We start from the raw sequence: 12,558 nt of genomic DNA, 5'->3' as shown, positions 1-12,558 counted from the left end.
TCCTCCACTAATACTAAGGTACAGCTACACTGCATGTATTTATGGATTATATTATGATCTGATATGTGAATGCAGAAGAATGATACTGAATGAGTAACCTGGCATGTGTGTGTGTCTGGAAGTCAGCCTTATTACATACAGACACTTGGCAGTTTGTTCGGATGTCCTGCCAGAGGTGGCAAGAACATGCTTTTTCAATTTTTAGAATAGTTCTTCTAAAATCAGCAAAGTCAATCATAGGTTGTAATTTTATTGACAAAACAATTTCCTTTCTAATGTTATGTTTTCTTTATAGTGGTATATATGGTGGATTCAAAGAAACTCGATTTAAAATGATATGTATTGTATTCAAAGAAACTTTATTTTAAAAGATATGTATTGCAGTTACATACTCTGCAAAGCTGATTGTGAGTTCTCTTTTCTTCCCTGGGGAGGCAGCCTCTCCTTTTCCTGGTCAGATATTTACCAGCATCTGTTGTGGTAAATATTTAATATTAATTGGAGGTTTCTGCCCTGCCTGCGATCATTTAGTTCCCAGATAAAAGACACAAAACTTTTATATTTATAATAAGTCTCAGCAGCACTAGAGTTGGGCAGATATCAACCTTCTATATCATTTTGTCTGCTTCCTTGTCAATAACCTGAAGATATGACTTACCATGTTCTGCCTGCACCACTCTAAGTCCAACTGGCCAGCCCTCATGGCCAGTTCTCAGGATCTCTTACCACAAGGTGTCTTTTCCTCACTCCCTTTTCTCTCTTTTTTATGGTCACTCAACTCAAGGCCCTAAAACCAAAACCTCACCTACCTCTCTTCTGCCCATCTGTAGAGTTTAGGCATCTTTATTCCACAAATAGTTTTAAATTAAGGAGCAAGGTTACATAGTATCACTTGTCTCTGGGAACAAGCAAAGCCTGGGGACCAGTATTTAGAGTTACAATACACAGAAGAAGAAAAAAAAAGAAAGAAAGCTCCACAAGCATTCTTTCCTTCTACTCAGCTGATGTCAGTGGCCAGCATGTTTTCCCTCTAATCCAGTAGCTAGCATCCCTGCCCTCTACCCAGCTAATGCCAGTAGCCAACACTCTTCCCCGTTACCCAGTTGATACCAGTGGCAGCACCCCCCACCCTTTACCAAGGCCATCACTCTTCTGTGACAACCATTCATCTTAGTCTTTGCCAAATACTCTCTGGGGTAGAAACGTCACCCTTGGTTTAAACCACTGTGGTAAATAAATGTTTCCTTCTGTCTCTGTCAGTGTTTAGGGCCAACTAGGGATTTGTGTTTCATATATATTTAATTCTGCATTTAATTCTTCTCAATGTACTGTACTAACACTTTTGACTGTTTTCCATTAATCAAGTTCTATTACTATAGGGATGATTTTTGAAGTAGTATTTTAGAGAAAAGGTATTTAGAGGAGAAGATGGATAAAAATTTCTCAGGGAAGAAATTCTACAAACACATTGGTAATTCTTAAATTTGTCAGTAGCCAAAAGAAAAAAATGCTTATAATGCTTAAGAGAGAACATCCTATTATTGCTGCTGCTTCTGCTGATGTGTGTGTATGTGTTTGGTGTGTGTGTGTGTGTGTGTTGCATCTCTGTCACTCATATACAGTATTTTAATCTTGTGTCATTACTTACTAAGAGTCAGTTCAATTGCTTTTAAGACAATTTTGCACAGTATCTATAAACTATAAGACTATTTATGGCTGTATCCTGGCAGTGTGGTCTATTAAAAAGTATTCTTATTTTTAATAAATATGTATATGCTAGAAGAATCTGTTCATATGGCCAGTATATACATATGCTATGTTATCAATTGGAACAGCCTTGGAAAAGGTTTTAGAGTAAATAATCAAGTAAAATACAAATCTTCAATTATTTTCAGACTATTGGGCTTATACTTTGATATACTTGTCGATATTTGTACAGTTCTTTGTATGTTACTTAGTTAATATCTTCTCCTGTGGTGGTGAATGTCTTTACTACCAGCACTCAGTAAACAATGGTAGGCAGATATTTGTGAGTCTGAGGCGAGAATGGACTACATGGTGAGTAATAGGCCAACCTGAGCTGTATTGTGAAACCCTGTCTCAGATAGATAGATGATAGATAGATAGATAGATAGATAGATAGATAGATAGATAGATAGATACATACATACATAGATAGATACATAGATATAGAGATAAATACATAGAAACATAAATAGAAACATACACACATAGATAGATGCATAGAGACATAGATAGATACATAGAGATATAGAGGCATAGAGATATAGATAAATGATAGATCTCTTGGCTAAGATTCATCATGAATAAAATAGGGCTGATATACTAACGTGCCTTGGAAGATTGCTGTTGCTTAATATGTAAACTGCTTGGCATGCTATAAATGCAGAGGGAGTGTAGCTACTTGGACCGTTGCAACCAATGCCCTGGGAGTGATTACAATCTATCTACTATATATTTTTAGCAAAAGCAAATTGTAGGTTTTGTAAATGTGGCCTGCTATTAACCATTTTTTTTTAGGATGGGTCTAAAATCAATATGGAGTTTCAAGATGACAGATTCCTCTTCAGCACATCAAGACAAGCTAGAGTTCCACAAAATTTGAATTTTAGAGCAAAGTGGTAGATATTCTGTAATTCTATATGTGTCTAGAATAGTTTTGTCTTTTTTGTTTTTTCTTCTATCAAGACCATGCAAGTTTTTGACTTTTTTTTTTTAATCTCATTTCATCCTGCGTCTTTCCTCTCAAACTCTTGGGTCTCTACTCCCACTAGCTCTTAAATTCATGAGGTCTTCCCTGAGAATCATTGTTAGACACACAAACACACTTTCACGTGCATATCAGTATACCCTGATGAGTTCATTAGTGTCCCTAGCATGACAGCTTGGGATGATAAAGAAGACTTCATTTCCCTCTCTCAGCAGCAGCTAGTTTTCTATAGCTGTTTGTGAGGTTTTGTGGCTTGGCTCTTGGGAGATTTCCCTTATCCACACTGGCAATGCCAATTGGTGCTCTCCCTGTACTGATCTTGTTTAGGGGCTGGTCTGGTTTAAATTTCATGGCTGCACCATCCCTGTAGTCTCTAGAAGACACTGCCTTGTAGGAGACATTTCCCCCTCTGTCTCTTATACCTCTTGTTTCTCTATGCTCCTCCACGCCTTGTAGATGTTCCATTAGGGTTTGGGGAACCCTATGATCAGGTGTCTTCTACATTGTGACCAGTTTTAGATGTATATAATGGTCTCTGTCTGCCACAAAAAGAAGCTTCTTTGACAAGGCCTGAGAGCTACAACTTCTCTGTGAGTATCAAGATAAGTATTTGGGATACATTTAGGATGAGGTTTAGGACAGCAACAGTGATGGTCTCCTCTGAGCTCCATACCACCCGAAAGAAATTAGATAGTTTTATAGTAGTAGCCATGACATCCTTCTTATTAAGAAGGCATGAAGTCCATATAAATGACTGACTGGTGATATCCCCAAGATATAAATACCACTGTTGCATTCTTGTGGCTATCTTATGGTGCTGTCCCTTGTTTTGGTTCTTAGGCTTATAGCTTTGGAAGATTATGGAATACATTTCTCCCTTGGCAGCTTGCAGATTTTGTATGTTTCATTTTGCTTCATGTAGCACAGACTCTCCTCATATTTGGTGTAAAGCCCAGGATGGCAAAATTTCCCAAGCCTCCTACTTCATACTCCCAAGTGCCAGATTAAATGTGTGTCCCACTCTATCCCGCTTTGAGCATGGGATTCATTTTCAGAGAAACTATGACTAACTCTAGTTTTGCTTCCTTTAACTACAACCTCTAGTTAGTTAATTCTTAGAATCTTCTTTCTTCCTATGTAACTTCAGGCTGATGATGGTACTTTTAATGTTTGTGGTTATCTGCTTACTAGCCTTTAAAGATGTTACTTGGGATGTGTAACTGCCTTGTGCCGTTATACATCTGAATATTGATTTCTCTTTGAAACTTACATAACACGGTGAAATGTTGCTCAGTGAACTCCTTAGTCCCTTGGAAATCAGCCATGGTAACCCTGTGACTTGAACTCACGAGTTACTACCTTTATGACTGGAGACATGATTGTGAAGGTTTTCTTATCACACTGCATGCTATTATCTGTGCTTTATGTATTTTATGAATTAGAAAGTGACAGAATATAATGTGTCAGCCGATCTTATGTGGCCAAGTATATCAGTCTGGAAGCATAGAGGCTTTAGGCAGAGTCAGTTCCATGCATATCCCAAACACATTCACTTCATTTTTCCTAATAGCATATTTGCCCTTTCGAAATGTAATTATGTGAGACTAATTAGTGGGCTTTGCAGTTGCTCAGGTGGTAGGAAAGATAAAAAGGCTTCTGACAGAGTTATAAAGATAACAACCGAAGAACCATGGCATAGCTGGCTCTGGAGACTTTACAAACCTTGTAACTGTGAAAAACAAGGAGGGAGGAGGAATGGTAATCAGGTTTCTTCTTTTTAGGAGCTAGTCTGATAACGCTGTAAATCTAAGGAGAGGAAGGATTCTTTTATTTATTTGTCGGATTTCTGATTTATTTTTGGGCAGGAGATATTTCTTCCCATTTTCGATGTCTTGGCTTTGGAAATTCCACTAAGCTTTTAGATTGACATGGCTCTGTCAGCTGATAGAAACATCTGGGTGTCAGGAGAGTGATCATGACTTCCGTGGTGAAGGCGATTTGCTCCCGTATAAGCCCCGTTGATGCATCATGATAGGCAGACTTTATGAAGAAACAGAAATTATTGTTAGGCTCCAACTTTCCATAAATCAATATATGAAAGAAAAAGTAGCCAGGGTTCTCAGTCTGCATGGGATGATTTTACAAATGGGAGAAGGCTGAGAGAAATGGAATGCTAAAGCTAACGGAACATAGGATCCAGGAAAAAAAAGATAAAAACGATAAAGAGGGCAGTTTACATAAGTGAGTAGTTCACACGGCAATACTTGAAGCCGTACATGGAAATGGCAGACTTGGGTTTTTTGTTGTTGTTGTTGTTATTGTTCATTTGCTTAATCTTTAAATAGCTAATCTCTTCAATGCTTAATCTAGGAGACTGACATTAGCAAATTACAAGGCAGTGGAAGAGAATTAACCTCTTCTCACCATGCCCCTTTGAAAGAGCTCATCATTGTTGGCATCCAATCACCTGTCAGCAAAGCTCCCTTGAGGTTCCCAGATTCCTGCTCATGAGCCTTTGGCAGACACTCCGCCATTCCTAACCATAAATACTCGATGAAATCATGTTTTTGACAATAGCCTTCTCTCAGTCCTCCATTTTACTTCTCTTTCAATAGTTAAGGAAGCTGCCAAGTTGAGCCTGCAATTGGCATCATAACAGCAGTCTTCGGCCCAATAGATGGACCTTCTGTCTGTAAGATACTGTTTACCAGCGAAGGAACCTAGACCAAAGCCCTTGGGAGAGCTTTCTAATTAGCTCAGTTTCCTGACATCTTATTTTCATAGAAATGCTTGTAATTGATTTTCAGTTATGTCGTAAGGGCAGAGTTTCGAATGGCTTGGTTAATACATGTGAGTACTATTTAAGGCGCCTCGTAGAGAGGTCCCAAGAGTCTTGAGGGTCTGGAGAAGAAGATATGTTCCTCCCTGGTAGAATAAAATTTATACAGTATTCTAAAATTCAGGTTTATTTGACCAAATCCTAAGCAGCACTGAAATAGCTGGCCTTCCGTTTCATCTTTATTTCTTTACTGCATCTGACTCTGACTTTCCTCATGAATCAGACTGCTTTTAGCCTTTTGCCTATTGGGGAGTCATGGGCAAATATTTCCCAAGCAACAGTTAGCAAGGGAAGCATCTCATGTTTCTATGTATATATCCCTGCCTTCCACAGATTTCCTGCTGTGAAGTGATGAAGAAGTATGTGTGTTCCTAACAGAAAGCCAGGTGGCTAGCAATTCGAGTGGGAGGGGAGTGAGTGTGGAGAGGGAAACGTTTATGGGTTGCAGAAGTCTGTTTGAAAATCCACCTTAATACTTTCTCATGGAACAAGGGTCCACTGATACCTGTGTAGGATTTTTGTCCCTCCTGAGAGATCATTTCCTTCCATTTAGAACTTAGTTTTATGAAGCCAGGTCAGCATTTTTTTATGAGGCTGTTGACCATTTGTACCTTTGGAATATAAAAGGGAAATGTGTGGTTTTCTGTATAGTAATTTCAGGATTTCTCTTCCTCATGCAGAGGGTTACTGCTCCAAGAGAACAGCAGGTTTACGGAAGCTCTCCATTATTACAAACTGGCCATCGGGAGCAGGCCAACCCTGGCTTGTAAGTAGTATGGAAGTATTGGAATCTTTGCTGTCTTTCCTTATTTGTAGAAATTGGCTCTCTGTATAAAAGCCTTTCAGAGAAAGTGGGGTGTGTGGTATTCCTATTTCTAAATACTTCCTATACTGACAAATCAAACTAAGTCTCTCTCTCTCTCTCTCTCTCTCTCTCTCTAACTCTCCCTCCTTCCCTCCCTCTCTCCCTCCATCTCTTCCTCCATCCCTTTTTCCCTCCATCCCTCTCTCCCTCCCTCTCTCTCTGTGAATTTCATTCTTCAGTGCCATTTTCCTTTTTTTTTTTGGCCATGTACTCTAATAGCTCATTCTTTCATTTAACTAGCTTTTGAGCTAAAAATCCTTGAAGTTCAGTTGACTGAAAAGGCAATTATGTTTTGAGTACTACTTGGGGTTATTGTTACTATTATTGATATGTGCTTGTTCCATATGTAATTAATGATTTTTTTTTTTAAAAAAAGACATATCCTCTGGAACAGAAATGAAGCCAATATATCTCTGGTGCCCACGCCTATCAGCTCATCCTTCCATTTCTGCTTTTCCTTCTCAGCTGCCTATTTAAACACTGGCATTATTCTCATGAACCAAGGGAAGACAGAGGAAGCTCGGCGTACATTCCTCAAGTGTTCAGAGATTCCGGATGAGAACCTGAAGGATCCTCATGCACATAAGAGTTCTGTCACCAGCTGTCTGTACAACCTCGGGAAACTCTATCACGAGCAAGGACATTATGAGGTCTGTCACCTCCCTGCCCTCCTGTCCTGATGTAGTCTCAATGGTTTCTAACCTACAGCCTCCTTACTGGGGCCATGACAGTCTTTTGAGAAGCCAAGGTGTTCAGGTTTCAATTTGTGTTGATAGGTGTCCTGACTATTGGACAGAGGAAGGAACATATGGTGCTTACCATTTCCTTGATCCAAGATACGGTTTCTAGAATCATCCTTTACTTGGTGTTTAGTATTTTTCTTAAATAAGATATTACCTGTATCCATTATATTATGCATGTAACTTTATGTAAATGTTACCTATTTTCCTTAATTAAAAAAACAAATAAAAATAATGTATCTTTAAATGGTAGAGGAAATAGTAAGAAAAATACTGTCTAGGAAACTAGGTGACCCACCCTCATCAACTTTACTGATGATACCATGTGTCTTAGTTAGGGTTTCATTCTGTGAAGAGATGCCATGACCAAGGCAAGTCTTATAAAGGAAAAATATTTAATTTGGATTGAATTACGGTTGCAGAGGTTTAGACCAATATCATCATAATGGGAAGCATGGTGGCATGCTGCAGACGTGGTGCTGGAGAAGGAACTGAGAGTCCTACATCTTGATCCTCAGGCAGCAGAAGGAGACTTTCTTCCACAATGGCCAGCACTTGAGCATAGGAGACTTCAAGCATCCCCTCCTACCCACAGTGACACACTTCGTCCAGCAAGGCCACACCTACCCCAACGAGGCCACACCTCCTAAATAGTGCCACACCTACTCCAACAAGGCCATGCCTCCTAAATAGTGCCACTCCCACTATACCGAACGTTGAAACACATGAGTCAATGGACGCCATTACTTATTCATACCACCACACCATGCCTGCATGGTGTCTTGTACTTACTCATCTTCTAAACTGTCTTCTATCAAGACAGACCCCCTTCCCAACCCACCTAAATACTCTTAAGACTGCAATATGAGGAAGAAGATGCACCTTCTAGAACAATTTCATTTAGCAGTTTCAGTGAATTTTGTCAGTTGGAAAATTAATTGCTTACTAGCACCTTATTTCTACCTTGGGTTAAAGCAACCATAGACTTGAGATGACTAATAAGTAACTTCCAAGTATGAATGTTTTTTAGCTCTTCTTGTTGAATAATCTGTATGAAGTGGAAACATTTATATTAAAAGAGCCTTGTCAACATTCAGCTCCTTGTTAAGCTAAATTTCCGTGTGACATTCCTCACTGGGCTGTTTTCACTTGTGAAATGAAGGCTATGTGATATCAAAGGACAGCTCGATTATTTTCCTCTAGTGAACCATTCAGAAACAGAAATGGGTAGTTTCAACTTTGGAGAAATGGTATTATGTTACTTTCGGTGACTATCCCTATTCTCTAATGATGATTTATCTCTCTTTTTGTCCCTTAAATTAGGAAGCCCTCAGTGTATATAGGGAAGCAATTCAGAAGATGCCAAGGCAGTTTGCCCCTCAGAGCTTGTACAACATGGTGGGTAAGTACTATCTATTGTTTTCATTGATTTTCTGGGATTTGCAGAGAAGGAAGAACCTGTGTTTGTGTACAGTGGATTTCTACTGTCTTATTAGTAGTCACAGAGCAATGCTCTCACTGTGCAGCATCCAGAGTGTGCCAGACCTCTCATTCTGACATGAGCAAAGGCTAATGAAGTTTGCCGAATTCTATAGTTTTTGCAAGGGAAGCTCAATACCATTTTGGTACCAAGGACTACTGAAACTCTAGGGAATGAGAAGGTAATATCTTGTACTTAATTTTTCAGTTATATTTAGACATGTATGGATTATGTGTTTATTTCAATGAATGTATCAAACTCATAATAATTTTTAGTATATTATTCACTGAATCAGAAGATCCCCAGTACTTATCCTTTAGTGATGCAGCGATTCATGAGCTTTGGTGCATGTGCAAGGAGAGAATATCTGAGACAACTTGCATTGCTTTCATGAATGAGGCCTTGCGGTCCTTGGAGCTTTGTTCAGAGAACTGTTTGAGACTCTATGAGACTGGGGTCATGTTAAATACACTACTGTGATTATTTATTTTCCTGTGTTGAGTAATCTGCTTAATTCTCTCTACCAGTCAAAATGTCTATAAACCTAGGACATAGATATTTTTCCTGGATTCAAAAAATAAAGACCCAGAAATCCTAATCAAGTTCTTATCACCTGTAACTAATCTCTTACTGCTCTAGACATTGTCGCCACGGATGTTTGATGGTAGATCCAATTAGAAACTACCAGTTCAGCATGAGACTCTTGGGGAAAAATTGCATGTGGTCTAAGTAGGCTCACTGATAAGTTAGCTTAACACTTTCCAGGAATTGGAGAAGGGATTACTTTTGACCTCAAATCAAATATTACATTTTTTTCCCCAAAGCAGAATTTTCAAAATCATAGCCTCCGTTTTTTAAATGTGATTAAGTCTTTTGATTTTTCTAGACATCTCTTGTATGTAAGAAATAAGTAGGATTAGGCTGTAGAACCTACAGGCTTATAATATTCATTGTAAATCATATGGTTTGAAAAATTTGATACTTGGTGAATGGCTGTGTATGACTTCAAAATGCATATCTGAAAAAAATCATAGTCTTCTGTTAAAAGACAAGAAGTATAGACCTAGTTTCGAGATAGGATGAGGCACAACATAGTCTCTCTGTCAACAGAAAAGAAAATCTCACTTAGAAGGGGTTAAGTTCTATTTCTCTAGGCAACCCACCTCCAGCTGGCCTATTGATCATTAATGTGATTGAATGCTCACATCAAAAAGGTAATGGGTATTTCTCTGTTGTCTCTGACATAATTCCACCATGGTAAAGTGTAGCTTCATTAACTATATTTTCGCCTTTAAGCTTTTATTGGATTAAGAACAGTGCCTTTTACTCTAAAGCATTTCCCAGTCTGTCCACATAAATGAAATGAACACAGGAATACTGTGTGTGCCTAGACTGGGTGGATTTGTTAGCCCTTTCCATGTTAATGCTTGATATTTTTATTATGGAGCCAATACGAGAAGGATTGTCTTCTCGAGCCTTGTCTAAAGAGGCAGAGTGATTTTACTTTGATTTTATTCATAGTTGTAGAGCCCAGTTTTTAATCAATTGTCAAAATAAGTTATCTTTGCTGAAATTGGGTTTAGGTTTTAAGTTCCTTGGTGACAAACGGTATGTGGTCTCTTTACTGCTAATGGGAAGTGCTAGTATTCTCAACAGTTTGTGATTTCAGAAAATTCATTCAATTATTTTATGTAAATAAATTGGATTGAGAATTGAGCTGGTACCTCGGGATCTGCCTCTCCTTTGGTTACATGGAGACTGAGCCTTCACAGGCAGAAGATAAGCGTGTCCCTGGAGCCCCTGTCTGGCACTTTGTGTTATTTCCCATTATGGAAGAGGGCAGTCTCTTTGCTCAGATTCTGAAAATACCCCTGACAATTTTCTACGGGAAGATCCTAATATAATTTCCAATACCAGATTCTCTCTGTAATTATGGCAACTGCCTTCTGTTTGATTTTATGTGGAGATCTGTCAGCTGGTCAGGTTTTATAGTTTCGCTTGTTCAGGAAACTGTAATTTTCTCCGAGAGTGAATTCACCTCCTAATCAAATGGGTTAAATCCCCCGAGTGTTTGCTTTAACTCCTAATACATTTTGATTAGCCTCCATTTGACAAGGAAAAAAAATGGCCTAGGAGATAAGCCGCCCTTATCAGTTCATCAGTTTCATTAGTCTGTCAGCATGTGCTGATTATCCTATCAAGTTTATCAACAGCCTTACTGTGTTTTCTAATTCACACATTTACATATTATTAGTGCCCTTTAGGGATCAGTGATGGATTATAATGTCTGGCTAGATTCAGCCAGCAAGTCTTCATTTTTTAACATGTCTCCCTCATTTACCCCTTCTGGGCCACCACCCCTGAGCTCTTGTATGCGCTGGGATATTTGTATGTGTGTGTTTTCTAGTTTTTATTTTGCTTTAGAATATAGTAGAGCTAATGGAATGCATATAAAAATACAACTATATTGGAATGTTGGTTTAATAAATTCACTAAGGTTGCTTAAAAAAAATCTAGCTAGTCCTTAGATTTTTTTTGTTCCTTCCTTTGAACATTTTAGGATGTTTTGCAACATGCCCTGTCACTTGCGCTCAGTACCAGCAGAACATATTTCCCACTTTTGTCAGAATTCAAAGCAGGGCTGATTAATTTGTCCCTCAACTTCAGTTTTCCAGAAGTCCCTCAATTTTTACTATTCCTTACTCAATGTTAACTATGATTATTCATAAGCAAGCATACCATTCATCTAAAATATATTTTTATTGTTCATTTCGACTCCATAGGACCAAGGCATGGTTTTTAACTAACAGGAGATTGTCTTCCCTGGAGAATTAGGTGAGCTGCAAACATTTAGAGGCACACCAAACAGATGCTAAATATCATTTTGCGAACAAAATTAAAAAAATAAAGGTTAAGTGGATGTTAGAGTTGCTTCTAGACAGTTATGTCATTTTCCTTTCCTGGGACTCAGTTGCCCCATGAGACAGTAAGTTGTGCTAAATGACAGTTCAAGCACAGTATAGGGCAGTCACTGAAATCAGAAAGTCTGGTTTTGGATTTTCTTTGACAGTTTCTAGGGTTAATATGCTTAATAAGCCACTTAACTGGATTGACTTTGTGTTTGTGTCCATAAGCTAGCTGTGATCATAGCACCCATTTGAAAGTTGATTAAAATGATATAAAAATGTTGGTCTGGATCTCTGAATTGGGCCATGGTTTATAAAGCGGCCTTCCATTATAATACCATTTCTATAGGGCTCCTACCTCCAAGTGTTGTATCTAGTGTTAGATCTTTCCCTACTTAGTAGAGGAAATATTACTCAATAGATGAGATTATTTTTAGAGCTAAAGGCTCTAAAGTATAGTTAAAAATAAAACTTCAAGTGATGGTTACATTTTCATTACAGCCTATGTCTCCATGTTCCTCAGCAACTGTAATCAAAATTTTCCCTTTAAGATTATCTATAATAACTGAAGAATATTGTCTATAATAACTGAAGAATATTGTCTATAATAACTGAATAATATTGTCTATAATAACTGAGTAATATTGTCTCTAATAACTGAATAATATTGTCTATAATAACTGAAAGTGAAACACTACAAGTAATTACAGTTGACTTAATCCTATTATCTGTCTGTCCCTGTCTCTCTGTATCTCTGTCTCTGTCTTTCTTTCTCTCTCTCTTGATGTATTTTCCCTCTATTCTTAGTCAAACTTCTCTTTTATTCTGGCCTCCATTATGGGTATTTATTGAGTCTCAATTCTTTTTCTTAATCTCTAAAAGAGTGACTATCAGTATCATGGAATATCAGGGATAAAACAATTGGGTCCTAAGCATCCTAACAACATAAACGATTTTCTTTTCCAAGAGAGGAAATTACCTCTCAAAGAAAGAAGTT

At 38.1% G+C, this 12,558-nt stretch overlaps 1 protein-coding gene across 1 annotated transcript in view; it reads left to right on the top strand.

The window, feature by feature from the left end:
* Tmtc2 (transmembrane and tetratricopeptide repeat containing 2) overlaps positions 1-12,558 on the top strand; it is a 385,985-nt gene that overhangs the window by 243,000 nt on the left and 130,427 nt on the right. Inside the window, exons 5-7 of the mRNA XM_028754557.1 lie at positions 6,251-6,336; positions 6,901-7,085; positions 8,499-8,577. Of these exons, the coding sequence (XP_028610390.1) occupies positions 6,251-6,336; positions 6,901-7,085; positions 8,499-8,577 (350 nt within the window). The remainder of the gene's footprint in view (positions 1-6,250; positions 6,337-6,900; positions 7,086-8,498; positions 8,578-12,558) is intronic.

Source organism: Grammomys surdaster, unplaced genomic scaffold, assembly GCF_004785775.1.
Source record: "Grammomys surdaster isolate TR1022 unplaced genomic scaffold, NIH_TR_1.0 126028, whole genome shotgun sequence".
In the NCBI taxonomy this organism is placed as follows: domain Eukaryota; kingdom Metazoa; phylum Chordata; class Mammalia; order Rodentia; family Muridae; genus Grammomys; species Grammomys surdaster.
This window is presented reverse-complemented; position numbering and strand designations above follow the sequence as displayed.